Below are 27,617 nucleotides of genomic sequence, written 5' to 3'. Positions count from 1 at the left end.
TCTGGCTTTGTAGATAACCTGGTCTACGAGTCTTCTGATGCGCCGGAAGTGGCAGGATCATCGAGCAACTCAAGTGACGCTAAACGAATCGAAGACCCGCAAAAGTCTGAGTCTGGATTTGTTGACAACGTTGTCTACGAGCCTACCGACGAGGGCGCCAACCAGTCAGCCAGAGCGTCGAATTTGTACTCCGAAGCAGTATAGAGACGTCAATCTCTAACGAAGCGGCATCATCTCTTGGAACTAATTCGAAAAAAAAAACTCGTGCTAAAGTCGATGAAGGCTGAAGTTGTTAAGTACAGTGTAGGCCATGGATAACTGCTCTGTGTATGTGCGATGCCATATTTTCGTAATACTCATAGTTGACAGGAGAAACTCACACGGTGAGTTTCGAAGTCTGACAGCGCACTGAAGGCCGACCACAACTTTTACTAGCAAGACAGATTTTTTCAGAGTACGTGTATTTGTGCGTTATACAAAAGAATTGATATTGTGTGCTGAACTTTAAGCAGCTTACAGTCGTTTAACTCTTTCATAGATACTGGTTAGCAGAATAACAAATTAATATACAAAACGTCACTATGGTGACCGTGCATGGGATAGCCTACAATAACTTGAACTTTAGAATCCCAGCAAGTGTTCAACCCACTAGCAAAATTGTCTGGGTGCTCCAAATAACTGCCATACAAGTATAATGGCCAATTAAAAGTAAATTTACCAAATGTAGTGGCTAGTAAATATGTCAGAAAGCGTTAATATTTGACGCCATGATGATGTGAGTAACTCATTGATTTGATCAACCCAAAAATTTTGGGGAATTAGATACCTCCGAAAAACTCTATAATGACATGAATTGTTTCTCTAACAGTTTGTATGAAAACAATATGTGCAGCTCTATGGGGTGTAAATGTGGTGTTTTTTTTCAAATTTCCTATAGATTAAATTCACTCTAGACTATAGTTTCAGCTTTTTTGACAATTTCTACGAAATATTTTGCTCACTTTGACATTTCAATCCCAAACAATTCTTTTACTTCAATTTGAACCTGTAACGTAGATTAGTATTATGGCAACATTTTAGCACATTTTTTTTTAAATAACGCTGGTGTGTCAGTATGCAAGATAATTTAGTGCCGCGATGTCCTGTCATCCCCACATTTAGTGATTAACTCTTATACTAGTAGCTTAATATTTGACAAGTACCTTTTATTGTACAGGTGACCTTTGACCTGAATTGTCTCACTATATTTTGTCGTGCGTCGCCAAAGGTCAAAAGGTCGCAACTGTCGACAACATTTTATCACAGGTTCCTTTTTCTTCTGTATTTTATTGTAGCTGTAAAGCTTTCTACAGTCGTGGAGGTAATAAATCTTATTTTCTGTTTGGAAATTTGATTTTCTTTCTCTTATTTGAGTGGTTTTTTCGTAAGTCTCATGATTTTCTCATACGTGTGATTGAATGATTGGTTAGTTTCAGCGTTTCATTGAACTGAATCACTGCTAGACCAAACGAAAACCCCTTGTATGCCAAGAATGACATTCCCATCCTCATAAAAACAAGAATCCTTTTATGGACATGATGGGTAGCTTTGCGCACATTTTATTAACAACCTTGACAGGTACACTCCCATCTAAAAAAAACAGCGCACAAAACCCCGAGGAGAACACAGGAATGTTCGGGTTTTTACACCCTGATTAAAGTTGTTTGCCATCTCGTTAGCTGTTTGCAATATGTGATGAGAGATAGTGATTAGGTTAGTGTGTAGGAAGAGCTCCGTGGCTTATACACTTCACTCACACAAAAAATCATTCGCCTAGAACTTCTTTGAATATTGCGCCCTAATTTTCATTAAGAAAAGACCTATAAATATACTAGAAGTCATATGTTAGTTCAAATTAATAAAACTAGTATTAATTTACCCCTACAATCATTCCTTAGTCAAGCAGAGGGGTTAAAAATAAGAGAAGAGTTGAGGCTACTTGCCATAAAGTAGCACCGGACAAGCTATTGAACACGATTGGAACTAATTTGGGATAATTGGATGGTGAAGTGAGGTCGACTTAATGTACAAATGTTATCTCATCTGTTTTCTTTTTATATTACACACTTGTTTTTACGAGGAATTTGCGATATTGCAACATTCAGCCATATGGTACCTAACACTTTTGAGAAATTTGCAAAATACGAAATCCAATAATCCCAAATTAGTTCCAATCGTGTTATTGGTATCTGAAATTGTTGACACAGTGATATGTAATGTATGATTATACTACTTTAAATTGCATATTATCAGTGTAGAAAGAGCCCAAAATATGCACTATTTTATAAATGCAGTTGTCCCGTAATGCTAGTAGAGAGTTGTTCAAACGAGGAATAGGGACTGATAGAGTATTGTATGTGTTTCCTAAAAGAGAGTGAAAAACATTGTTAGTAGTATGTACCATCCCGCACTAACTTTTCAGAAATATGTTATTAAATTGACCGCACTTGAACTTGTAGCGTCCATAATGAAACATCTGGCCATATTACTATCAGATTACTAACATCAACTATGACAAGTGTGAACGTGTCATTATTGACATTTAATGAGACATTTGGTCCATATATATATATATATATATATATATATATATATATATATATATATATATATATATATATATATATATATATATATATATATATATATATATATATATCGAAGTATACAGATGTCCTCGTCGGAAATTACATTGCCAGATGCGAAGCATCATAGGTAAGCATTACAGAGCGTTATAGGTAATAACACCAAATTATTTCAAGTAAAGTAATGAAATCTGTTACTTAAGTTTCAGGCATCATGAAATCTTCAGACAGAAGATTGCTGAAGTCTGACTGTCCGTCTGTCTGTCTGTTTGTCTGTCTGTCTGTCTGTCCGTCTGTCTCTCTATCTATCTATCTATCTATCTATCTATCTCTCTATCTATCTATCTATCTGTCTATCTATCTATCTATCTATCTATCTATCTATCTATCTATCTATCTATCTATCTATCTATCTATCTATCTATCTATCTATCTACCTATCTATCTATCTATCTATCTATCTATATTATATTATATTATATGAATCATCGGTCGAGACGTAAAAATAACCGTGATATATTCGCAATATAGCATGGTTAAAACAGGCATGACAGGCTTGAGCTAAACGTAACCGTGATATATTGGCAATATAGTATGGTTAGAACAGACATGACGGGCATGAGCTCTCAAATAGAGGATAATTCCCTTTTTGATGTTTTACGCCCGAATGTCAATGTAAAATTATGATATAATTGCAATAAACCATCTCATCAACGGGTATACAACTCAATTTTGACCACTTCTCTCCATTTTGCACTTGCTATCGCCCCTGCATGAAATGTCATTAACTGGTCAAAATGTCGTTGTATACTTTCTCTGTATGTGGTTGTTGTTGCATAAATAATCGATTTATTGTGCCCAGAATTTTACTAATGAGACAAAAAACCTTAAATTTTGAGGTTTTACCTTAACTTTATACCACCTAGTGACAGGGTGTAACATCAGAACGGGAAGGCTTTATTCAGATTATTTACACAGTTATGAGTGATTCATATCTAAATTATTGCAGTTTACGGAACTAAATATGATATTTTTCTTTCATTTTGAAAAAGAGGCGTATTTTCTACTTAAGTGCTCAATACCTGAACAAATTATTATGGTGTGTCGTTATTCAACGGCTGTAAACGAGTTTGTAAATTATGGTCATAATCTCATTCTTCATCCATTGCATACGATAATGTAATCTTCTGATACAGCTCGTCTCTCATCTATCACTGAAGTCAAGTGATTTCGATCGGTTGTGGACTTTACTCTGCCTTTAAGGTTACATGTGCGTTAGGGACAAATATTTTCTAAAACTGGTTACATGTGCGTTAGGGACAAATATTTTCTAGGTTACATGTGCGTTAGGGACAAATATTTTCTAGGTTACATGTGCGTTAGGGACAAATATTTTCTAGGTTACATGTGCGTTAGGGACAAATATTTTCTAGGTTACATGTGCGTTAGGGACAAAATTTTTCTTAAACTGGTCACTTCTTGCATTGTAGGGGCTCATTTTGAATACCTTGGAGTAAATCAAGTTCTTACCATCTTACTTTTGTGAAGATTGAAAACATATTTTTCTCAATAGATCAGACTGACGCAGGGATGGCAGCCATTTTGAATTAAATATGGGGAAATTTAAGGTAGATTGCATCTCTGCCACCTTAATTTGAACGATGATTTTGGAAGAGATGGGTTAAAAGTTTCATTGTGGAAAGTTTGTACGAAAGATTTAAGTCTTTCACTTTCGTGACGCATGGGACCTTATGATTAAATACGTAAACCATGAATACTGTCGCCGTAATTATTGCTTATTTAAAACTTCACAGAGATACCGTGACGCATTTATTTTATATATAATTTATTGATGGCGATGCTTTATTAGTTTCATTAAGTGGTACTCACGACCTATTTTCTTTTCCAAATATATCTACAATAGAGGGTAAGCTAAAACTGGGTGTACGGAGACTCTGCATTTCTGCATTGTGAAGTGTTTTTTTTTTCGATGACGGATTTGATAAATGACCTGGGACGAATTATATGAGTTCAAGTACGTCATCTTGGCATTTTCAATAATTTATTGGGTATCTAAAATAAATAAAAAACTGTGTTAACTCTTTGTGCCGGTGAAAAATGTCCACAATATTTAAGTTATGCTTTGTACTTCGGGTTGATTATTAACCTATGAATCAATGTGTTAACATGCACTCCATTGTACTAGTTTGGTATTTATAGTACAGCAACGCCAAGCTAGCTTTTGAATCAGTGAGTTGTCCACATGACTGTTCCCTATTTCAGCAAACTCCGATGATAGAACGTCAAAGAAAGAGTGGGACAAAGATCGTATAAGTAGGTTGTAACTCTTGTGCAATGGGGATTAACATTGCGGTGATCCTGTTACTTTTGATCCAAGTGTCGGGCAACACAGCTGATCAACGTAAGTGTACAATGTTGTCTATCGGTGTATGTTCTGTGCATTGAGCTTGTGTGGTTGTGCCGCTTCTCGGTGGCGAACTTCGTAGTCCACGAAATGTTGATCGCGTGCTTGGCTTGCTTTTATGAGACATAAACTCGCCTGTAAAACCTATAAACCAGTCAAAGTTTCGCTCACACAAGGTTTTGCTTCACTCGAGCGCCAGGTTCTGGTTGTGACCGAAATGATATTCGAAAGTCGTTTTTATTTTTGGGCCAACACAAGGAAGTTAATGAATTTTACAGCCAACTTACAAGCCTTGTAGGTTGGCTGTAAAATTAGGGCTCCCACTGTCTGCTTTTATATCGGTTTTTAAGTTCGATTCTGTTCCTATACCATTTTCAGAAATATTTCTTCCCCTTCAAGTTGATCATAAGTGCCACGAAGGATTAACCTGTGGTGAGTGGGTCGCCAGTGAACCGAGCGCTTGATTTACTAAGGCCACAGACAGACGCGGCATGCCTTTTGTTCCATGGTCGTCTCCGTTGACTATTGGCTTTTCATATTAAAATGAGCTTCAAAGGTGTTAAACTTTTTGGAGGTTTTGTTTGTGGTTGATAATTGCACGAGATTATGCGAAAAATACGACGAGATGGCATCGTACTTCCAGTCGCGTAGCAACCATAGTTACTTTGTGAGCTCTCAGGCCAGAAACACTGCTTCACACCAATCAAAACATAACACGCCAGCAGTTTCATAAACATGTCCTTCCTTGACACACGTGTAAAAGACGGTATGACTGACCGTAAACCATTGAGTAAAACCAGACAGTATCGATAAAAGATTTTCAAATTTGTTTCAAACACACTCATTATATATTCATAAAAATATGAGAGGAATTTTTAAAACGGTAAAACTCACTTTCCTGAAGCTCAAAACACTCCCGTTTTCGCCAGCACGTCAATTCCGCTCAGCACCACACGACAACAAGAACACAAACTTTGCCGAACATACTATCGCTTAACAGTCGGCGAAAATCCGAAAATTACCGAAGGATGCATGGTCGGCACTCTTCGGAAAAGAGATGGGTTACGTAACCGCTTCACGCCTGAAACAATGCCCGTTGCGACTCTGAATATGTGTCTCTGTCCTAAAGCCAAAGAAAAAATGTTGTGTTCCGATAACCCGACTTGCCCAGTTTTTTATCTGCCGACCCTAAACTTTTTAGAGCTATGTAAACGTGGAAGTAAAAAAAAGAATGTAATCTAGGATTTCATCACTGCAAGTGCATCGTCTTACTGTAGGTACTCAAACTCCATTCCTTCTGAGATTCAAGCTTCGAGAAAACCGCTTCCAATCACTGTTTATTTTATCAACCAGAGATTCAATTCATGATCTGGTGATGAAACTGTTAACAACTGCAGGGTTTGAACCCCTGGAAATGTGTATTTAAAAAATATTTTGAAAAAAAATTTTTCTACCGACCTATCTATCCTATTTTTGAAAACCATGTTATCGAAACAGCACAATTAATTTTTTTTTTTGAAAGGGGGGGGGGGTAAATAGATTAAACGATGACGACTTAAAGTTCTAGTGGTCATTTATAACTTAGAAGTCTGTCAGTCTTTTCTAAATCGGTAAGGACTCTGTCGCAAATGTGTGCGGTACTAGGATTAATAGTTCAATACTGCAAAGTAGGTTAGATTTTTTCTAAATAGGCAATTATATAACAGTTATTTACAAGGTATTGATTCATGATAAAAACTGAAATTTCAAGTGTAAGTGTTTTTGAGTGACAAATGTCAGTGGTAATGTGGATGTGCGTCACATTCATGACGTTTTGACAATTGGAACTAATTTGGGATAATTGGATGGTGAAGTAATGTTGATTTAATCTACAAATGTTACCGCATCTGCTTTTCTTTTTATATTACACACTTGTTTTATGAGCAATTGTAATATTACAACATTCAGCAATACGACACCTATTAATAACACTTTTAGAAATTTGAAAAATATGAAAATCCAATTATCCAAAATTAGTTCTAATAGTGTTAAATGTGTTTATGTTTCGACTTACGGTAACTAATCGCCAAACTAAGGGTACAGGCAGGATTTGGATTTTTTATTTTTGTTTGCTAAAACCAAAAACTTCAGTAAAATGAGAGAATTAATTCGATGCTTATGAAACGCCTTATTTATATTAAACGTTGATCACTCGCAAAAAGTGCGCGCATTATATGTGGAATTATTCCTGTTTTTTCCATTTTGCCCGTCTGTCGATTTAACAGAATGATTTAGCGAGCACAGCAGTTTGACCCCATTACAATTTATCGACACAGACTTACATTATATTCGTACGGCTTTGCGTGGGTGAAAAAAAATGTGAAAATCGCCAAAAGACCTGACCTTCTGACCTCTGCTCATTATGGACACAAAGTAGGATTACTGTTTGCCGACAAACCAATCCTCCGTAATCTATCATTCACATCGTCTGAAAGACAAACCAGACGATTGCCTGAGTTTGGGAGCTTGGCTGGATTAGTCTCGATGGACTATTCCCGGGCGATCAATATCAAAGTTGTTCGAATTTAACGACTAGAAAATGTAAATATTATTTTTCGTTCTTAGTTTGAGAACAAACAGTGTATGGACTAAAGTCCAAAGAATATGGATTCGGTAATAATATTGTTCATAAAGCACGCTCAAACATGCCAATATAACCACACTTATGAATATGGAGAAAATAAATTCTGTCAAATCACTCACGGTCCTTGAGCCTTCCTGCATGGAAGTATTGTATGCGTATGAGGCGTACTTATTTGCATTTCCTGTTCACCCGAAAGTTCAGTGGGGATTTACAGAGAAAATTATATTTGCAGAATTTTGCACTGCACAGATTATTAGGATCCATTCTCTGTAATACTATGATCCTGATTACTGCAAAGAGATTGATCCTTACATGTAAATCGCTATATGTGTATTTTTTCGTTTGACGCCACAGTTCGTTTCCATTCCAAACATCTCTTATTTTCAAACACTCTTCCGTGTATGGCTTTTTCATTTCATATGAAAAGTAAAAGTATCCAACTTCAGTGAACACAAACTACTATACCACAGCTATATGCTATTCCGTGGCCCACGCATCAGAGTCTGCGCAGTCTGATCGAACTCGATTCGGCAAGTAACTTCCGGAATAACCTTATCTTACAAACGCAGAGTATGCTTTCAATGAATTAGGACATATATACTACAGCTGTATTCCCATGCATGCACGAAGATGGTAGAGGAGACCGTTTTACTCTTTACTAATCATAAAATCTTTACGCTACTCGTGTCCATGCATACAGTTTATGCCAGCGTTATTTTTTTTATCTCCAACGCCCTTTTCAGTTCAAAGTGTCCTCCCCGCTGACAGACAATCTACAGCTGTTGACTTTGGAATTTCACAACGAAAAATTTGACCTAACAAACGTCGCCGTTGATTGGACGGCTAATTAATTCAATTTAATTTCATTGTCGTTCGTGTCCATCAAAGATTTCGCGATCGTGGCTCATTTGGACATTCATAATCTTAAATTTTACTCACCAATTTTTCAGTGAAGCAACTAACCCAACCATTGTCCCGAGTTTTTGCTAATGTCTATATATAACACATTTTATTAGTTTCGTTTTTCTTCTGTTCCCGATGTCGCCATCATGTTCTGCCGCGATTCCATTTAATAACCTTATCTTTTTCCGCGATGTGGCCACGTTGTACTGCTGCCTGATTTATATTCCTGAGGGAAGAATTATCGTTCCAATTGTTAAAAAATTTAATCTTTTACTTGCATATTTCTTTGTTTCAACATATGTTGCGATCAAATCTTGACCTAATCACGAGATCAGGTATTGATGATGAGTTAGACGTCTTATTTTCAGTCCTTGCCAAGGATTTTTCCGTCCATCATTCGATCACAACTTTGTTTCTCCGACTTCCTAAAATTACAATTGTAGTAAATGTGAAGTCTACAGATCCCACAGATACATTCAAGTTTTTGACGGGCATGTAAATTTTGAACCTAGCGAGACAAGAGCCGTCTCTTCTAACGGCAGGAACTACTGTCGCAATCACGGTAAAGGGAAGTTAGTTAACGCTTATAGTTACAAACAATGTCACTTTATGATGCATGTGTTATCAATGATATCATAAATAATTCGTAAGCTCTGTGACCTGGAAGTCATGATCGATATTTAGAAAGTCAAAGGTCAGCAATTTTTATACCGTCACGTGACGTTACGTTGATTTTCCGTCTATAAGCAAATAGTGATTGTGTCATAGAAAATCGTCATGTGAATTTACTAACAGACTCCTCTCATCTACTCGACCAGAGTGAGACAATGTATTATGAGCTTATGACTTCGATTCTGTGTCCACGCTGGACATGATTCTTGTGGCGATAGAATGACAAACGACGACATTTTTCAATGTTTCTCGTGTATCTAACTATAATAAATTAAATGTCACCAGCATTTTTTGGCGAAGTCTAACAAACTGGAGTCTGTGCTGGAGGGCTGAACGCAATCAAACTTGTTATAGCAGACTGAGTACACATCGATTAGAAATATGTCAATCCCATGAGTTTAATATGACCGAATTCGTTCATCTCTACTCTGAATGACTGATGAAGGTTAAAGAATACGCTGCTTATCATATTAAACAATGAATTGTACAAGGCACAAATATGGATTTTTTTCAAATGTTTCGATATTAGAGAGTAACCGGTTCTCACAACTTATGTGCCCTTGGAACTGATATCGACCATTCGGAAACGTGTTTAAACAATTATTGTGCGACTCTTATTATTCGTGGTTTGCCATTGCCCAATCTTCTTGCCTTCCTTTGAATTTTTTTGTTTTCAACTCCATCTAGCTAATCTATGCCCGTTCTGGTCACAGCCTGTATCTCTATATGCACCTCATTTCCTTTTTTTATCTTGGCTAAATACTCTTAAATACTGTCTCGTTATTTCATTTTTGAAGAGAGCTTCTATGTTCTTACTTTCCTTTTCAAACGATCGCAAAAGAACTCGCTGGGTATAGTCTAGTATTAGCCTTGACCAATGTTACATAACTGTACCTCAGTCACTGTGACATACAAGCCTTCGTCTGAAAAAACAACATGCACAGCAACCGTCTTCATAAAACGTATCTCTGTTACTGTTAACGAAAAAGGAATTTCATATTATCATTTTAGGAATTGAAAGCCTGTATTATTTCGAACAAATAGTTACTTGTCAAGATATTGTCAAGAAGAGCCGGTAAAAAGATCATATTCTGTCATTTTTTGAGGAATTGAAAAACTGTGTTATTTCGAATAAAATACTTATGTCGTCAAGAAGTGCTCGTAAAAATATTACATGCTATCAATTTTTCATCATGGCTGTCTTTCGTTTAATACGTCTCCTTTTTAAATTCACATCATTGAAAAAGATGCACTTTAAGGTTTGCAACTTGTTTTGTTTTTTCCTCATAGAAATATTTAACCTGACGGGGGGAGAGACACCTTATGAAGGAAGGGTATTTGTATATCTTGAAGAAGATGGTTGGATGCCAATATGTAGCGACGGCTGGAACACAGATGACGCAGATGTTGTTTGTAATGAATTAGGTAAATGTTCAATGTGAAGAGATATGCAATCTCTGGATCACTGTTCTTCACAATGTAGTGCAAATTTCCCTTATTATAGAGTCCATTTAATGACAGCCTTATTTATTTAAGGTAGCTACATACCTTTTAGACACTTTCAGATTTTTATTTTTTTCTCAATTGAAAACGTCCCAAACCCCAATAAAGTATACATTTTCTGAAAGCCCTGATATAGAGCTATCCGACCAAGCACAGTACACGGTCATTATTTGCATAGGAGTCACGTGACAAGCGTTTTGCTGAACCTTCCAAAAACCGGTTTTTCCCGCCTTATGCGAACACGCTGCAAGATTTCCGGTTGGAATTTCTTCATTGACAAGCCTTGACAATATCCTTCAAAACAGTGTCTGGGATTTCTTTATATGCCTTTGTTTTTTTAATGCGCTCTTTTTTAGGTGTTAGATGAAGGTACTTTTCAAGGAATTGTAATTATCACGCCATATGATTTGAAGGAGCCTCCGGGAAAAAATCGCAGACACGGTTTTGAAGGATATTGTCAAGGCTTGTCAATGAATAAATTATAATCGGAAATCTTGCAGCGTGTTTGCATAAGGCGGAAACTGGTTTTTTGAAGCTTCAGCAAAACGCTTGTCACGTTACATTTATGTAATAGTGACCGTGTACTGTGCTTGGTCGGATAGCTCTATATCAGGGCTTTCAGAAAATGTATACTTTATTGGGGTTTTGGACGTGTTCAATTGAGAAAAAATAAAAACCTAAAAGTGTCTAAAAGGTATTTAGCTACCTTAAGACTCATGTACAATGATTTCTCATTTATTTAAAGGCGTAGTTCAGGCGTCAGATTGTCTTGCCAGTAAATGTACTTACTAGATTACATTTTCAATGGAAAAGAAAAGGCTAGGGCACCGTCATAATCCTCTTACAGTCTAGAACAAACTCGATCCCTGGGATCGATTCCCCTGCCTTTAATCGAATAAAATACTCGTACTCGACAGCTTACAATCGCCTTTGAAGTTAAAATTTACACTGGATTTTTGATCAGGTCTTCTCTCCTCCTCTCGGTGTACCTCTGATTAGTTGACTTTTATTCCATTACTGCATCAATCAGATATAAACTGACGATATTTTATATGTTTTGTCAGGCTTTTCTGCCGGTGCAATGTGGGTCAAGAGCCCGAGAGTCGAAGATAAACACGTCACTTCCGGCTGCGTGTATAATGTCACTTGTGAGCAAGGGACAAAATATTGGTCGGATTGTGATTATAATACGAGTCAAGCGTGCAATTGTACACATGCCAAGGCCAGCTGTAACTGTGAGTATGGCTTGTTCGTGAGCTGTATCTCAACAGATAACACGTGCACAGTAACTCAACAAAATCACATTGCTTTGCGAGAGCAAAGTTGGCAATTGCAATAATTATCCTGATTATAACATAAAATGACGGAAAACACGAGGAGAAACAAATGCGGACCAGGCCCAGTGTAATTTACATCAATTAATTCCTAACCTTTGAAAATAAGACTGGTATTCGATTTTCCAGATGTTTCTGTAGTATTTCTACCCTAATTTAATGAAGTCTGGAAGATACTGTGGTCACGGTACGTGGAACTGTGCAACGGCTAGGTTAACAGACACAATTTGCATGTGTCAATTAGCTTTGTACATCACAAAATACTTGTGTTCGTTCACCCTAGACGTTTTCTTTCAAATATGTTTTTCACCACATTTGTACAGGGTAAAACTAAACTGCACTGACGATTGTGACCGAAATACTTGTTGGGAGAGCAATTCATAGTATACGAGTGGTGTGTAGTTGAAGAAGTAGCATTTTTTTAGAAATATCATGGAAGGGCGTTGAGAAGATTCGTTCAGCGTTTCAATAAACCGTCCTCGTAAAATCAATCTAACAGTCCAAAATTTATTAGAAAGATAGCGATTCATACTCTCTGGCTTAATCTGATTCATCCATAGTATTCATAATACTATGCATTCTTCTTTTTTTTCAGATTACGGCTACCAAGGGTGCTATGAATCGAATAATCATGACAAAGATTGTGATACAACGGGCAATATGACCATACAAGGGTGTCTCGGGTGTTGTCGTAACTACTCTTTCGGTCTAGTTCGGGAAAATAAATGTCGATGCAATTTCTCAGACCCCAAGGATGTCAACGCGACGCGTGGAAGTAACGCTATTTGCAGAGAACCTTGTAGAGGAGATGAGAACCACGCATGTGGTGGTAGCAGGCCTTACTATGGAGTTTATGAAAGTAGAGTATACAATTCACTTGATTAACATTTGCTAAATGTGCAACCTGCAAATATTTGTATACGATTTTCAATCTCTAATTCCTCTCATGTCAGTTTTTTTCAATAATTGCATTTACTGTAATTTTGTAGAAAATACCATTGATATGAATGACTGTAGTCAAATGAATTGCCATAATAGAGCAATATGCAACGCTCTCAGCAACATCAAGTGCTGTGCGAAACACGTCGATGCCGATAAAATCTTATTCTCAGAACTGTGGATGTAACAGCTTTGCATTGCTTATGTAATCTGTGTCAGTAAAATCACTGCATGGCTGCATAAAGTTTGTTTGTGATCGTATTATATTTTTAGCTGACAGGGAAATCAACAAAATTAATCACGCGCGTTGTCTGTCCGTTCAATAGTTAAACGATATCCCAAATCTTATTTAAGATGCACATATGGACGAGAACAGGGAATGGCGAATGAGATTTTGTGAAACGAATATTTATTTTCAATTTCTTTTTATCAAACCACCGTAAGAGCTATCTCGTGAGATATATAATGCACGCTATCAAGAATGAGTATGTACTGAATGTCATCTCATAAAATCTAATATTCGTTTAAGTATAATGGACCGTCCAACCAGTGTCTTATGCATGCTATGATTGGCTTTTCTCGGGCGTGCGCAAAGTTGCTGGTTGGCCAATATGGACATTTGTATTTACCCTATTATATGCACGACAGTCTACCAAGATATATTACGTCAAATTCGCAAACACCACACAATTAACGCCATTGCCTGCTGAAGTTTATTCCTTTAATCTTCTCGTTTTTGATATTTATATTCCCAACGACCTTGGGCAATTATATATATGAGATGATAAAAATATAAAATTGAGTCGTAGACTTCCAATGATTTATTTGATTTGCACAATTTTCATTAAGTTTATTATCATCAGGAGTGTAAACAGGCAATCATGTTTCTATTATGATATTTTTGCTATATTCACAAAGGTATAATACGTTGTGACAGTACACAGTTCATATAATTAAACAATAGAAATCAATATAGAATAAAATTCGAGGCAGACGCATTCGCTGAATCATAATTTCTTATCAACTTAGCACGTATGGGAGCTTGTGGAGGAGACTACACAGAAAACAACGGGACCATCTACTCACCACAGTTTCCTGGATATTACAATGGCAACAGCAGTTGTAACTGGAGTATTATGGCCGTGGAAGACGATCACATCAGACTCGCTTTCACAATATTCAATATCTCTGACGAACGTTACGAGATAATTATAACTGAGGGATACAATGGAAGTGACACTGTGTTGGGTCAATTCAACCAAACCTCGCCACCGACATCAGAAATCTACTCTTGTTCTGACGAAATAATCATTCAATTAAACACTATCGGAGACAGCAATGGGTCTGTTTTCTTTGCCGTTGATTTCTCGGGTGAGTTCGTTTGATCTAGGCTTGTGCACATCGAAAGTGAACGACCTAAACCTTTGCTCAAACTTTCCTCAAGGAATATTTCAACCACTCTCTTTCAAAATCAAGAATAAAATCGGAGGTCACGCAAATTTTTGAACTAGAGAAACAAATTACCCAGGATTTATCGATATTTGAAATTCAAAATGGCCGCCATCCCTGTGTTAACTGTATTAAGAAAAATAAAAGTTTCGATTTTCGCAAAACGGATATGGTGGAAAATTGTCTTACCCTAAGAGCTTTCAATTGAGCCCCAACAAAAGGTAGCTCAAAAAGAATTGTAAAAGTTAGATATTCTGAATACCTGTCCACGAAACGCGTTCTACCTTGAGTGCTTACCTAAGAGTGCAATTCAGCTGTTGTTATTGTTTTTGTTGTTACCACCACCATTGTCTCGGGACAATAAAGTAACATTAATATCATGATTAGCGCTTTCATTTTCATACAATGTAATATTATGGGGAGGGCGCATTTATCCTAAGAGATTGGAAGACAATTGGAAACTCCGTTTTGTGAAAAGGGGCAGGAGACACCAAGTATCAGGTGCAGCCAACAAAGCTATTCATCGAAAAAGCTATTCCGGAAGCAATTTTTGAGGGCAGGGGAAATTTTAATTTTGCTAGGGCAGGGGACATTTTTTAGGTGGCAGGGGAGCAAATTTTAGTTTTTTGTCGGGCAGGGCAGATATTGGTTGATTGTCCTGGGGACAGGGCTTGGCGAAAACGAAGAGAGGGGAAGCTACTTTTAAAACGGGGACAGGGGAATTTCAGCCATGGTGTTTCCGGGGATGGGGACACAGTGCAAGTACTTATACCTTTAAGGTTATCCAGACTACTAAGCCTATCGATTGATCCCATATCTCACTCTATGTACTGCGAGATGGAAACCAAATACAAGGCCACTGCAGTATGTGTCTGCATGAGAATGTTAACCTTCAGGGGAATTTTTTTCTCAGGGCAGGGGAAAATTGACAGTTTTTTTTTCATCACAGGGTAGGGTAGCTTCATGTCTGCAGGGGAAATGGAATGACAAAATTTTGAGGGGAATTATTTCCATGGCAGGGGAAATCAGCAATTTTTTTTCACCACAGGGCAGGGGAGCTCCAAACATTCACCGTACAGTGGGGAGGGGAAACAGGCAAAAATATGTGGGGATCGGGAAAAAAATGAAGTGAGTGCGGCAGGGTAAGTCGAAAAATTTTCAGTGGGAGGGCAAATTATGAACAGCTAATTAATTACCCTCTTGACTTAAAATTAGTCAGTTCACATTACTTGTCATGTACAATATATCTTATCATAGTAAGGACCCCTTTAAAAGTGCATAGTTCGTTGGCTGCACCTGAAGTATCGAGTTTTTTCATTTTGGCACAAACCTTATTTCAAACTTTGTAGGCTGGAGACTGGAAATGCCGTTGCAGCATTTTATAGATGTATTCTCACTCGTGGGTGGTTTTTATGACCTCACCACTGTTACAATTTACAAGCATACAATTACTCTAGTAACTATTATTTCTATCTGTTCTGTCGTCACGTGACCAAATATATAAATTTTGAAAATTTGAATGCTATTTCCAGGAGCGCTTAATATTTTTTGCACAGTACTATTTAGCATTCTACGTCTTATTGTACAATCCAAGGACTCGCATTGGGGGCCTTCATCATAGTTCTACCAGTAATTCATGTCTTTCTCCATGACGCCCCACAGTTTTGCAAAGAACGCAATGTGACGATCCGGATGACGTGGAGAATGGTCGAACCGACAGTAACAGCCTGTGTCCACATCTCAGCGGTGACATTGTGACTGTCGTCTGTGACCCAGGTTATGAGGTCAATGCCACTTACTCATCGGTCCAGTGCCAAGATGGAGAGTGGAATGCATCGTTACCACAATGCATAGGTCAGAAACATGCAATCAGTACAAACGCACATGCAACAGAAACAGGCATATAACGTCAATATGGCCATAGGGTCGCTCTTTCCACATATGGCCATTATAGTATTACTAATTATATTTGTTAATAAACACAGCCGTAGGCGGACGCTGGAACTGCGCCTACACTCTTACGTCATATGGTTTAGTCATAAAATCAAACAATTACAAATGCATGTGGTTTTCAATATGTTCAGAGACATACTTCTTTTTCTGTCGTCGAACATCTTCCTCCTTATGAATTTTCATATCTTTGCGGTTAGTCTAACTTGAGTTCGGTTTTCTTTTTTATATCTTTTGTCTTAGAGAAAATCAAGACAACTTCGTATACCGAGCTAACAACAAGTGCTGATAATATTTCTATTACAGTAGAGACAACCGGTAATTCTCGCTATTCGATTGTCTTTGTCCGATGCATGGTGCTTTAACGGTATGGTATAGTACGATATGGTGTCTGTATGGTATGGTATGGTATGGTATGGTATGGTATGGTATGGTATGGTATGGTATCAGGGCTCGAAATTAACTTTTTACCTTGGTAGTCCACTTGGGCTACCATTTTCTGAAGTTGGTAGCCCAGTGACAATGGCTGGTAGTCCATGAATATTTTAGTTTAGGGATACTGTGCTCGTCCCAGTATAAGCCCCCGGATCAGCAACACAAAACAGCAGTAAAACTAGGGGCTTCTACTCGAGAAACCCCATGTTATGTGTCAGAACGCTTAATTTATGCTTATTTTTGTACATTTGTAACACTTTCTATCAGTTTCTAAATCGGCTGATACATCAGAGGAAATAGTAAAAAAAAAACAGAAAAAAAAAATTCTCATGATCTTTATGAACTGGCATGCCTTGGCATGCCGAGTCTCTCTGTACAGAACGTAATTCCACTGTACATTGATACTGATCGACAACCATAGATAAAAGACAGCGAAACTCAGCCACGATTTCCGAGCACAGTGTTTTATATTACTATTTCAAATCAAACTGATTACACAATCTCTTGATATAGAAGGGAAAGTTTTGTGAAATTTCAGCATCAAAACCCAAAAACTTGACACAAGCACGTCTTGTATGCTGCCGATCAACAGCATAGTGTGAACTGGCATGCAAAGAGTGCACAGGGAAAGCACCTAACATTGCTAGTATCAAACGCTCTGCATCTTGCGAAAACAACAACATAGCAGTGAAAATTGTAATAGTCACCAGAAAAAAACTCTTCACAGATGAAAGGATAATTGCTTCAAACAAATGAAAGTACATGTTGACAGCATTTAGATCGTCCAAAAGTGATGAACATCGCACGCCAAGTATTTCATGTCCCAGGCTTTGGTAGTCCGTGTGGGCTACCATTTCATGGACTTTGGTAGCCCCAGGGAAAAGTTGGTAGTCTGTGGACGCGGACTACCGCTATTTCGAGCCCTGGGTATGGTATGGTATGGTATGGTATGGTATGATGGTGTGGTGTGGTGTGGTGTGGTGTGTATGTATGTATGTATGTATGTATGTATGTATGTATGTATGTATGTATGTATGTATGTATGTATGTATGTATGTATGTATGTATGTATGTATGTATGTATGTATGTATGTATGTATGTATGTATGTATGTATGTATGTATGTATGTATGTGTGTGTGTGTATGTATGTTTACTTGTTTAACCTGTTCTGCTTAAATGGCTTCATATACGAAGACACGAATACTTGTAAAACTATAAGCATGCGCACTTTTTTACTGTTTTACTGTGCAAGATTTCATGTCATTTTCAGAACTTACTTCTACTGCAGTCGGCCAGGAACCTGTCTCGGGAATTTCCGCGGGTGAGTTTTTTATACACTGTTACTCTAACAGCTCTTTGCATTGGTTAAATACGTGATTCAATGTAACTAACGGTTATTAATTTACTAAACATTTTTTCAGTCGGGGACGACAGGGCGATAAGTAATCTCATAAACCAGAAACAAGTATCCTCGCATCTGTTGCTTTGGTCTTTTGCTAAAAATTAAAAAAAAATAAATCAAGTGCGACAATTTAGCGATATCGTCTTCATTTGTCGTGAAGATTAAATGAATATTAAGTCTTGATTTTTTTAGGTTTGGTACTCGGAACTGTCCTTGGTGTGGCGGCAGTCATTATACTAGCTGTAGTACTGATTCTCTTATGCTGTCGATGGACAAAGGAAAGGTACGTTTGACGTCGTCTCTTTCAGCAATTCACTTATGTCTCTCACAGTATCTAAATGTAAAATTACGAAACAGTTTTAGAGGATTTCCTGATGTTTTAGACAAAAAGGGTATTGACCGTTGCAGTAAGTTGAGATGAAAAATAGACAATGTTAGTTATAGTGTTGGCATTAAACTTTGCCTCGTTTCGGTTGTAGAGGTTAGATTTCGTAAATATGGCTTGGTAACGACATCTTTAAAATCCTTTCATTTTCTATTTGTATAGAGAGCAAAGGAAAGTCGACGAAACCATCATTCTCGACGAAGTAAGCTTATACAATCTTATCAATTGTAACGAAAACACGCAGTACGATACAATTGATGAAATCCCAGAGAATGTTGCCGAGACTGATGTACGCCCTCAGCAGGTGAACGGTGACCTACCTGACAAGCAGCAAAATGTGAAGGCTCACAATACAGGTCAAACTGCTGTTGCTGGCGAGTATTCTGAGATAGTACCCGAAGCGTACCTCTTGGAGGGCGGCGTAACGCAACGGAGTTCTGGGGCGGGAGTTATGGACAATATTATTCATGAAAGACAAAGTCGGTCTGTCGTTGGTGATAATTCCAACGGAAATGGGAACCGTTCGGATAAAGGTGACGAAACAGCCAGCCCTGACGCAGTTCGAATGAGCAACATCGATATTCAAGACAGTCACTACGACATAGTCGGCGAAAGTCGTGGAAATACTGCTGACACTGATGCAAGAGCTCGACGGATGAACGGAGGAGACTCTCCAGACAACAGCGAAAATGTGCGCGCCTATGATAAACGTCCTACAAATACTGCAAATGAGTATTCTGAGATAGGGCCTGATTCAAATCTTTTACCAAAGGAGGGCAATACAGCGCATGGGGGTTCTGGCGCAGGATTTGTGGACAATATTGCATACGAATCACAGAGCCCATCTGTCGTCGGTGTGAATTCTAGCGATAATGACTAAATTCAACTAAACAACGTCAACACAGAAGAAAGTCAGTACGACATAGTTGGTGAAAGTCGTGGCAATATCGTTAACACTGATACACGCCCTCAACAGACGAACAGGGATCAGTCAGACAACGACGGAAATGTGAATGCCCGTGATGTATTTCCCAAAAGTGCTGACAGCGAGTATTCGGAGATAGGCCCTGATTCCAACCCCTCACCGAATGAGGGCGATATAACGCCCAGGAGTTCAGATGCGGGATTCGTGGAAAATGTTGCATACGAGGAGGCACAAGGCCCCGCTGTCGTCGGTGTGATTTCTCGCGATGAAGATGAGAATTCTTTGCGTGACGACGGAAATACTGCCGTAGAGGGCGTGGCTAAAACAGATGATGAATCCAAGAGTTCATCAGGCTTTGTTGACAACGTTTTGTATGAAGGGAATGAAGGTTGGACTTTGTAAGATTGTTCCGATCGCGGAATATATAAATATTTTCACCGCATCGAGGGCAGAATGTTAAATGAACTTAAAGCACTGACAGAGACATATACACATTCTTTCAATAACAATACAGCATAGATTGATTGGTTAGGATATATATTTACATGCACAGATACTGCGCAGCTTAATATTCACTTACAAATTAGACAGGCAAGCATGCAGATAGTTCGATACTAGTTGCCATAAAATCTACACGGGGATCGATATATAATCGTCGTTTTATATTTACCGTTTTCTATTTTCACATACTCCAAGAATGTTTTTGTATGACTTTTAAATTTTATAAAGGTATCTGAAAAAGTATACACTTTATGCAGGTTCATTTACTATTCTTTCAGACGCTAAACGCGATAATGCGACAGCTTTCAAAATCATTAAGTGTGTATATATTCCGACCATTACAATATTTTTCCAGAATTTTTGACAGATACTTTATTTGATATACTATTTAATATTCTCACGAAGAAAATATTCTTAACGATTTTTACTATCATTCGTGTAGTTCAAGTAATGTTAGTAGTTTTGATTGTGTCATTTAAATGTTAGAAGCAAGATAAATTGATTTTTTGAATTATAGGTCTTGTAAGGTTACCATTGGTTAATGCTATGTATGTATAATTCTATGTATGAAAGTATCTGTAGTCTGCTTTCTTGCCCTAAACGTTCGACGTTTTTTTCAGAGTTCATCTTGAAGCAATGACATTTCACATTCATAATTTCTTAGAAGTCCAAATGCATACATTAAGTACAAAATTGATGAAGACTGTCCTGGAAATATTTCATTCACACGTGTATCTCTTTATTTCGACAAAAAAATTTCAAAGATACATAAAAAGATACATACAAAGATACATACAAAGATACATACATACATACATACATACATACATACATACATACATACATACATACATACATACATACATACATACATACATACATACATACATACATACATACATACATACATACATACATACATACATACATACATACATACATACATACGTACATACATACGTACATGTACACACAGGGAGAGGTAGAGGGGTCAGAGTACAGTGAGCACACGATACGTGAAGCTCCGAAGTTTACTGAAATTTTTCAGTGAGAAAGTGTACCCATCACCAAATCTTTGACATATTTTGAACATCAAAGTTGACTGAAGCCATGGGTGTTGGAATTGTTGAATGGAGAGCAGCGATTGGAACGTTTTCGCATCCAGCAAGTTGGAGATGGTTAGAAATCTCAGAGTACACTCCATTTTCAGAGTGGTCTTCACTCAACGAATTTGCATACAGGCTGCTTTTCTGCATTCTAGTATGGACCTACACAGCAGCAGGTGCATCCGCTATTGTCTGTAGTGTGGACATGCTACATGATTGGCTGATAACGTCTGGACGCATAACGACAGAGTGGTCCTCTGATTTCGATGCCAATGAGCTGGTCAAAGACTTTCATGAGTTCGCGCCATGGGCAGTGCGTGCTACGAGTGCAGTGGCGAATTCTGCAATGGAGTCGTGGACATTGTCAAGTTCCAGCACAATGACTTTTGCAAACAACCACAGTCCTCACGTTAGCAGATTATTGCAATTATCAGGTGATATTGAACTAAACCCTGGACCAGATACACGCCAAACGACGTTAACGAAATCTGGAGAGCTGAGATCAGCAGATGAAACAGTAACAGGTATGCTAAGAGATATTCAAGATAACATGAGAGAGCTGAAGAGAGACACGAAGGCGTTGACTAAAAAGATGGAGAGAATGGAAACTCAGTTAAATAAAATGGAAGAGGCTATTGACGATGTTAGAAAAACGGCAGAGGAAAACAAAGAAAAACTATGTAAGATTGACTATTTAGAAGAGGACATAGTTAGGATAGAAAGACAGCTGAAACAACTAAATACAGCCAAAGCAGAAATGGAAGACCAGTCCAAAAGAAATAATGTCATTTTCCGAGGTGTGAAGGAGGTTGGAGTGGAGACCTGGGAAGAAACCGAACGGAAAATAAAGACTTTACTTTCGGAGAAGATGAAGATCGAAGAGAACATTGAATTTGAAAGAGTACATAGAATGAAAACGGGGACAAATATGAACAGACCAATAGTCGCTATGTGTTGCTCGTACAAGGACAAGGAGAAGATTCTGTCCAAGGGAAAAGAGCTGAGAGGCACGGACATTTTCGTCGATGAAGACTTTTCTAAAGAGACTGGTTTTATAAGGAAGAAACTTTTCGGTAAGCGGAAAGAACTGATGGCACAAAATATAAAGGCCTTTGTAAATTATAAAACACTGGTAGCTTATGAGAATGGGGCCAAGGTTTTCTATACGTACAATGAATCAACAGATACTGTTGTTAGACAAGGTGGCCGAAGATAGGGCTATGGTCAAGGCCCATCGAATACTTGTGTTAGAAAATGTATTAGATTTCTTTCTTGGAATGTGCAAGGTCTGTTTAACAAAATAAGTGACTTTTCTCTGCTAGATTATTTCAATCAATTTGATATCATCTGTACTGTTGAACATGGTTACGTAAAGAAATGTTGACAAATATTACTTTATCTGGTTTTAAAGCATTTCATTTCTGCAGAAGTAAAACTTCCCGTCATGGCAGATGCGGAGGCGGTGTGTCTCTGTGTTTGTTAAAGACTGGTGCTCGACAGAGATCACTAGACTGAGTTCAACACTCCCAGATTCAATTTTCTTTAATCTACAGGGAAATAAATTTGGATTCCCGAAAAAATGTTATTTTGGGATGTCTGTATATCCCTCCAGAAGGTTCCAAATGTTATACATGCGAAAATAATGGCATTGAGTTGTTAGATAATCAGATTTTGGATTTCAAAGCCAAGTATCCTGATAGTGATATACTTCTCATGGGTGATTTTAATGCAAGAACAGCACAAGATTATGACTATATTATAAACGATTCCATAAATCACTTGCCTGTGACCGTGACAGTTACGAGGTTGATGATTTTCATATCGAGCGTAAATCGAAAGATTCTGTAATTAATTCATTTGGCAGGAGATTACTTGAAGTGTGTCGAGATCACTCCATTCATCTTTTTAATGGAAGATGTGGGTCTGACTTAGTAGGAAATTATACTTGTATTGCGAATAGGGGTACCAGTGTTGTAGATTACATGATTGCATCTACCTCTTTGTTTGATTACGTTTTGATTTCAATGTTGAAGACAAGAGTGACTCCGACCATTTCCCTTTGTCTTGTACAATGAATATTAAGATGCCTTGCCGCCTAAATACCTCACAGAATTCACAAGAGTTAGAATTCTATGAATATTCGTACTCAAAGTGGGATTCTGAACAACCAAGAAGTTTTAATGATAACATTGTGTCAACGGAGGGTAAAACTCATATCAACCATATTTTAGAGGCAGACGAGGCAGACGTTGACAGATTGGTTACAAAAGTGTATGATTTATTAGTTTGGGCTGCAGCGGACTATCCTAAAATTACATTAAGGGAAGGGGTTAAAGGGTCTTTGCAACAAAGTGGTTTAACAAAGAATGTGAAAATGCAAAGAAGGAAATGTACAAAGCCCTCCGCAATTTTAGAGTTTCGAACGACCAGGATAGTCTTAATAATTACAAAGCACTGAAGTCTTTTTTCAAATCCACGTGTAGAGTCAACAAAGCAAATTTTAGTCCCGCTGTCTTTAACACTGGGCAAAATATTTGGAAACAGGTCAAAAGTTTCAAGGGGGGTCCACAATCCAGGTCAAGTATTTCAGCAACGGAATGGGTGAATCATTTCAAAAGTCTGCACAATCCCGATTGTCAGAAAACCAGATTTGATATTACAGTTGAAGACTTCTTAGAAAACATGTATCCGTTGCAGGGAGTACAAAATGTTCATCCAGTTGATGTACTTAATGGAGTCATTACTCGAGATGAAATAATTTATGCATTGGAGAAACTTAAACCCGGTAAATCGCCCGGTCCAGACGGTATACCAAATGAATTTTTTAAGAATGCAAAGATTAGCCTTATCCCTGTTTTGGAAGTTCTCTTTAATGTTATCTTCGATGCTGGGGTTTTCCCAAAAGAGTGGAAATTTGGTATGATTGTCCCCCTCCACAAAAAGGGCAGTTTTGACGACCCAAATAACTTCCGAGGTATTACTTTACTAAATTCAATTAGCAAAATTTTTACATTTGTCTTAAATCAGAGATTGACGAAATGGGCTGACATGATGGGTTGTATTACTGAGTGTCAGGTGGTTTTAGACGTGGCTATTGCACCGTTGATAATGTTTTCACATTACATGTTATGATTCAGAAATATCTTAGTAGACAAGAGGGCGCTTCTATTGTGTCTTTGTTGACTTCAGTAAAGCTTTTGATTCTGTGAATCACAATTTGCTACTGTACAGACTATATTTAGAGGGAATTGAGGGGAAAATGTTAATCATTTTAAATCAATGTATAATGAGCTTAAATCTTGTGTTAAATCCCGTCAAGGTAGAACAGATTACTTTTCCTGTTCTGTTGGTGTAAGACAGGGATGCATGTTAAGTCCCTTTCTGTTTTCGCTTTTTATTAATGAACTGAACACCATGTTAGTAATTCGGGTCAAGGTGGCATACAACTTACACAAGAACTTTATGATTTGTTTTCGCTGTTATACGCTGATGACGTCACTATGTTCAGTGATTCTCCAGGTGGATTACAAAGACTTTTGGATGTGTTGGAAGCTTTCTGTTTAAAATGGAAAATGACTGTTAATTTGAAAAAATCACAAATCATTGTTTTCAGACGAGGAGGTGTTTTGAAGAAAAACGAGCATTGGTTTTCATGGGACAAAGAATGCAAACTGTAAGCTATTATAAGTACCTAGGTTTGATGTTTTCAAGCAGAAATATTTGGAGTAAAGCAGTCCTTACCTTAGCAGATCAAGCTAGGAAGGCAATGGGTTGTATTTTTCGTATGTTTAGAAAAACAAATACTTTATCGTTTCAAGATTATTTCAAACTATTTGATACTATGATATTACCAATACTGACTTACGGGGCAGAAATTTGGGGATATCGTATGTACAGTGCTGCAGAACGAGTACAACTCAAATATTGTAAAGTTTATATGGGTGTCAAATCTTGTACAGCAGACGTTTTGTTTTAGGCGATAGTGGTAGATTCCCAATTTTTATTCATACTTACAAAAAAGTTTTGTCCTATTGGTATAAAATACTGAAAATGCCACAAAATAGAGTGACCAAGCATGCTTACCAGCTTGCTATGGCACTCGACAATAACAACAAAGAATCATGGGCTACTCATGTGAAAAATCTTTTGTGTGAACATGGTTTTGGTGAAGTTTGGTTCTGGCAAGGCCCAGGAGACTTTGACACTTTCATTCACAATTTCATTACAAGGGCACAAGATATTTACAAACAAAACTGGTATTCGGAAGTATGCACAAAGGACAAACTCCGGTTGTATTGTAATTTTAAAGTTTCATTCCAAACTGAGGATTATCTCAGCTCAAACATGTTTTTTAGATTTAAGAGGGCTCTTGCATGTCTTAGAAGCTGCGGTTTGAGACTTGAAATCGAAAAAGGAAGAGCCCAGGGTATTATATTTGATGATAGGACATGTAAATTATGCAACTCGTTTGAAATAGAAGACGAATATCATTTTATTTGCGTTTGCCCATTATACCATAATTTGAGAAACAAATATTTACCCCGTTGGTCATACTCGCAACCAACGCAAGAAAAATTTTATTCATTGATGTCTTCCACTAAAAACTCAACAATTGTAAATCTTGCTTTATATGTGTTAAAAGCAGAAAAACTAAGAAAAGAATTCTTTGTAACCACGTGATGTACTCTTTCCCTTGAGTTTCATCATCATTTTGTTGTTTGTAGTATTTGTGTTGCAATTTGGGCCGGTGGCCTAAAAGAGCAAATAAAGAATAAAGATGTACACACACGTACATACATGAGAGGTCAAAGCTTGTTCTTACAACTTTTTTTTTCAAAATGTGGATCCAATGATAATATTTGGAACGTGTCAGTGTCCTCGTCTTTAAATTACAATTGATTACAATGGTGAAGCTATACATATAATACCATTTAGTATTGTGCTTTCTAAAATTTGATTATCGTTTCAATAAACCTGAATAATCTTAAGAGATATATTATGATGTTTGTTGTTAGATTCGAATACGTCGTCCAACGATAAACGATGTACTGGCTCACTACTCGCTCGCTGGGGTCATTCCGCCGTACAACCTCGCTCCGCAAAATCCGTATCAGGACCTTAAAGATTATTAGCTCGTACGATTTCACCCCTGCACTTCATATCGAGAATAATCTAACGGCCGGCATCGGGGAGGATCGATGAGTTTGTGAACATTTGCAGAGTGAAAGAAAGAGCTATATGATGCTGAGGTAAGATGGCAGGGGGAAGCCGTACGTGTGATGAGGAAGTGGGCTGGGGGGGAGCGATGAGGTGTTCATCATTGGAAGTGGAGCCTGAGATAAACTGATGAGCGAGAGGTGAGAACTTTTCAAATCAGAGCGTAGTCAAGTTGCTCATAACTCATAACAGTTTTGTTAAATATTCATCGGAATAGTATGCTCACACATAAAAATAATCTCAGGTTCTAATTGATTGAAAATGGCTGTCGGAAAAACACTGCGGCAATCACCAGACTCTTTAGTGATAGCGCCACACACGGCATAGGCAATACCTTAAATATAGCCATACTATTATAAATGTTTGTGTCAGCCAGCCCACACAAGGTAAGTTCCAAATGTGAAGACCAAAATGTTGCTGTTTATATTCTAATTTGCTATCAGTGTTTTTCTTACCATGTTTTCTTTCTTTTATTTCTGTTGTTGTTGTTGTTGTTTTTGTTGTAAAGTATTAACGTTAGTCCGCTAAAGCGTTATGGCATTTTTCTGACATGACGCCTTTTCTTTGTCTGAACACAGCCCTATATACTCTGAACTCGTCAATAGTCTGTTTTGGCACATGTTTGCACTGTATTTGTATGATCTTGATTTTTTCTCTGTCAATATTCAACGTATGTCACTCGACATCGGCTGCAGATGGACTATTCCGTAAAAGGGATTTCAATTCACTGTAAAACGATCCGGCAAATTACGAAATTTTGTGGTTTCCATCGCTGCATGAGTACACAGCAATGTTATAGAGCATCACCGCGTTATGTAACCAAGTTTTATATTTGCTTTGAATTTATGTTGTTTGTTGTTACTCTGCGGTCGACTACATTTTCGTTGGAGTGGGTGTAGCTACATAACGAAGGATTTACAGGACTCACACCATTTTATATTTGTGTACACTACAGCTTGTTTAACATAGTTTAACACACTTCTAAGGTGTTGATAAATTTCGATTCTTATCCACCGACGCATTGACAATGGCAAATTTCTTTTGGATTAAACTTTCTCTGATTTTGATAAGCACTTACTCTAAGTCAGAATTATTATCGAATTCTTAATATCAAGACATAAGCTACAGTTAAAAGTACATAACTATCACCTATCTCACAGAGACGCGTCGTCACATACCTAAACTGAAATCTATATCTCATCCAATGTTTCTTTGTGCCTTC

General features: G+C 37.6%; 2 protein-coding genes across 2 annotated transcripts in view; both read left to right on the top strand.

Moving 5' to 3' along the window:
- The window catches only part of LOC139134030 (kremen protein 2-like), an 11,686-nt gene extending 10,293 nt beyond the window's left edge, over window positions 1-1,393 (top strand). The window contains exon 9 of the mRNA XM_070700879.1: window positions 1-1,393. This exon is cut by the window's left edge and continues 364 nt beyond it. Coding sequence (XP_070556980.1) covers window positions 1-204 — 204 coding nt within the window. The 3' untranslated portion in view covers window positions 205-1,393.
- A 3,476-nt stretch (window positions 1,394-4,869) lies between these two features.
- Window positions 4,870-20,111, top strand: LOC139134023 (uncharacterized). The gene is made up of 9 exons (XM_070700865.1): window positions 4,870-5,046; window positions 10,538-10,672; window positions 11,815-11,985; window positions 12,680-14,394; window positions 16,135-16,326; window positions 16,666-16,740; window positions 18,130-18,180; window positions 18,454-18,544; window positions 18,809-20,111. Exons 4-9 carry the CDS (start codon window positions 14,058-14,060, stop codon window positions 19,524-19,526), a joined length of 1,464 nt encoding a protein of 487 aa, XP_070556966.1. The 5' UTR covers window positions 4,870-5,046; window positions 10,538-10,672; window positions 11,815-11,985; window positions 12,680-14,057; the 3' UTR covers window positions 19,527-20,111.
- The last annotated feature ends 7,506 nt before the right edge of the window (window positions 20,112-27,617 follow it).

The sequence above is a fragment of the Ptychodera flava genome, chromosome 1, assembly GCF_041260155.1.
Source record: "Ptychodera flava strain L36383 chromosome 1, AS_Pfla_20210202, whole genome shotgun sequence".
NCBI lineage: Eukaryota > Metazoa > Hemichordata > Enteropneusta > Ptychoderidae > Ptychodera > Ptychodera flava.
Note: the sequence above shows the minus strand (reverse complement) of the source record. Positions and strands in the feature narration are given on the sequence as shown.

Bases quoted from the DNA above. Each gene is read 5' to 3' on its own strand.
- LOC139134023 (XM_070700865.1), top strand. From the start codon at position 14,058: ATGGGAGCTTGTGGAGGAGACTACACAGAAAACAACGGGACCATCTAC. The intron at 16,327-16,665 runs GTCAGAAACATG...CTTTTGTCTTAG, and splicing joins ATCGTTACCACAATGCATAG to AGAAAATCAAGACAACTTCG. The intron at 18,181-18,453 runs GTGAGTTTTTTA...TGATTTTTTTAG, and splicing joins TGTCTCGGGAATTTCCGCGG to GTTTGGTACTCGGAACTGTC.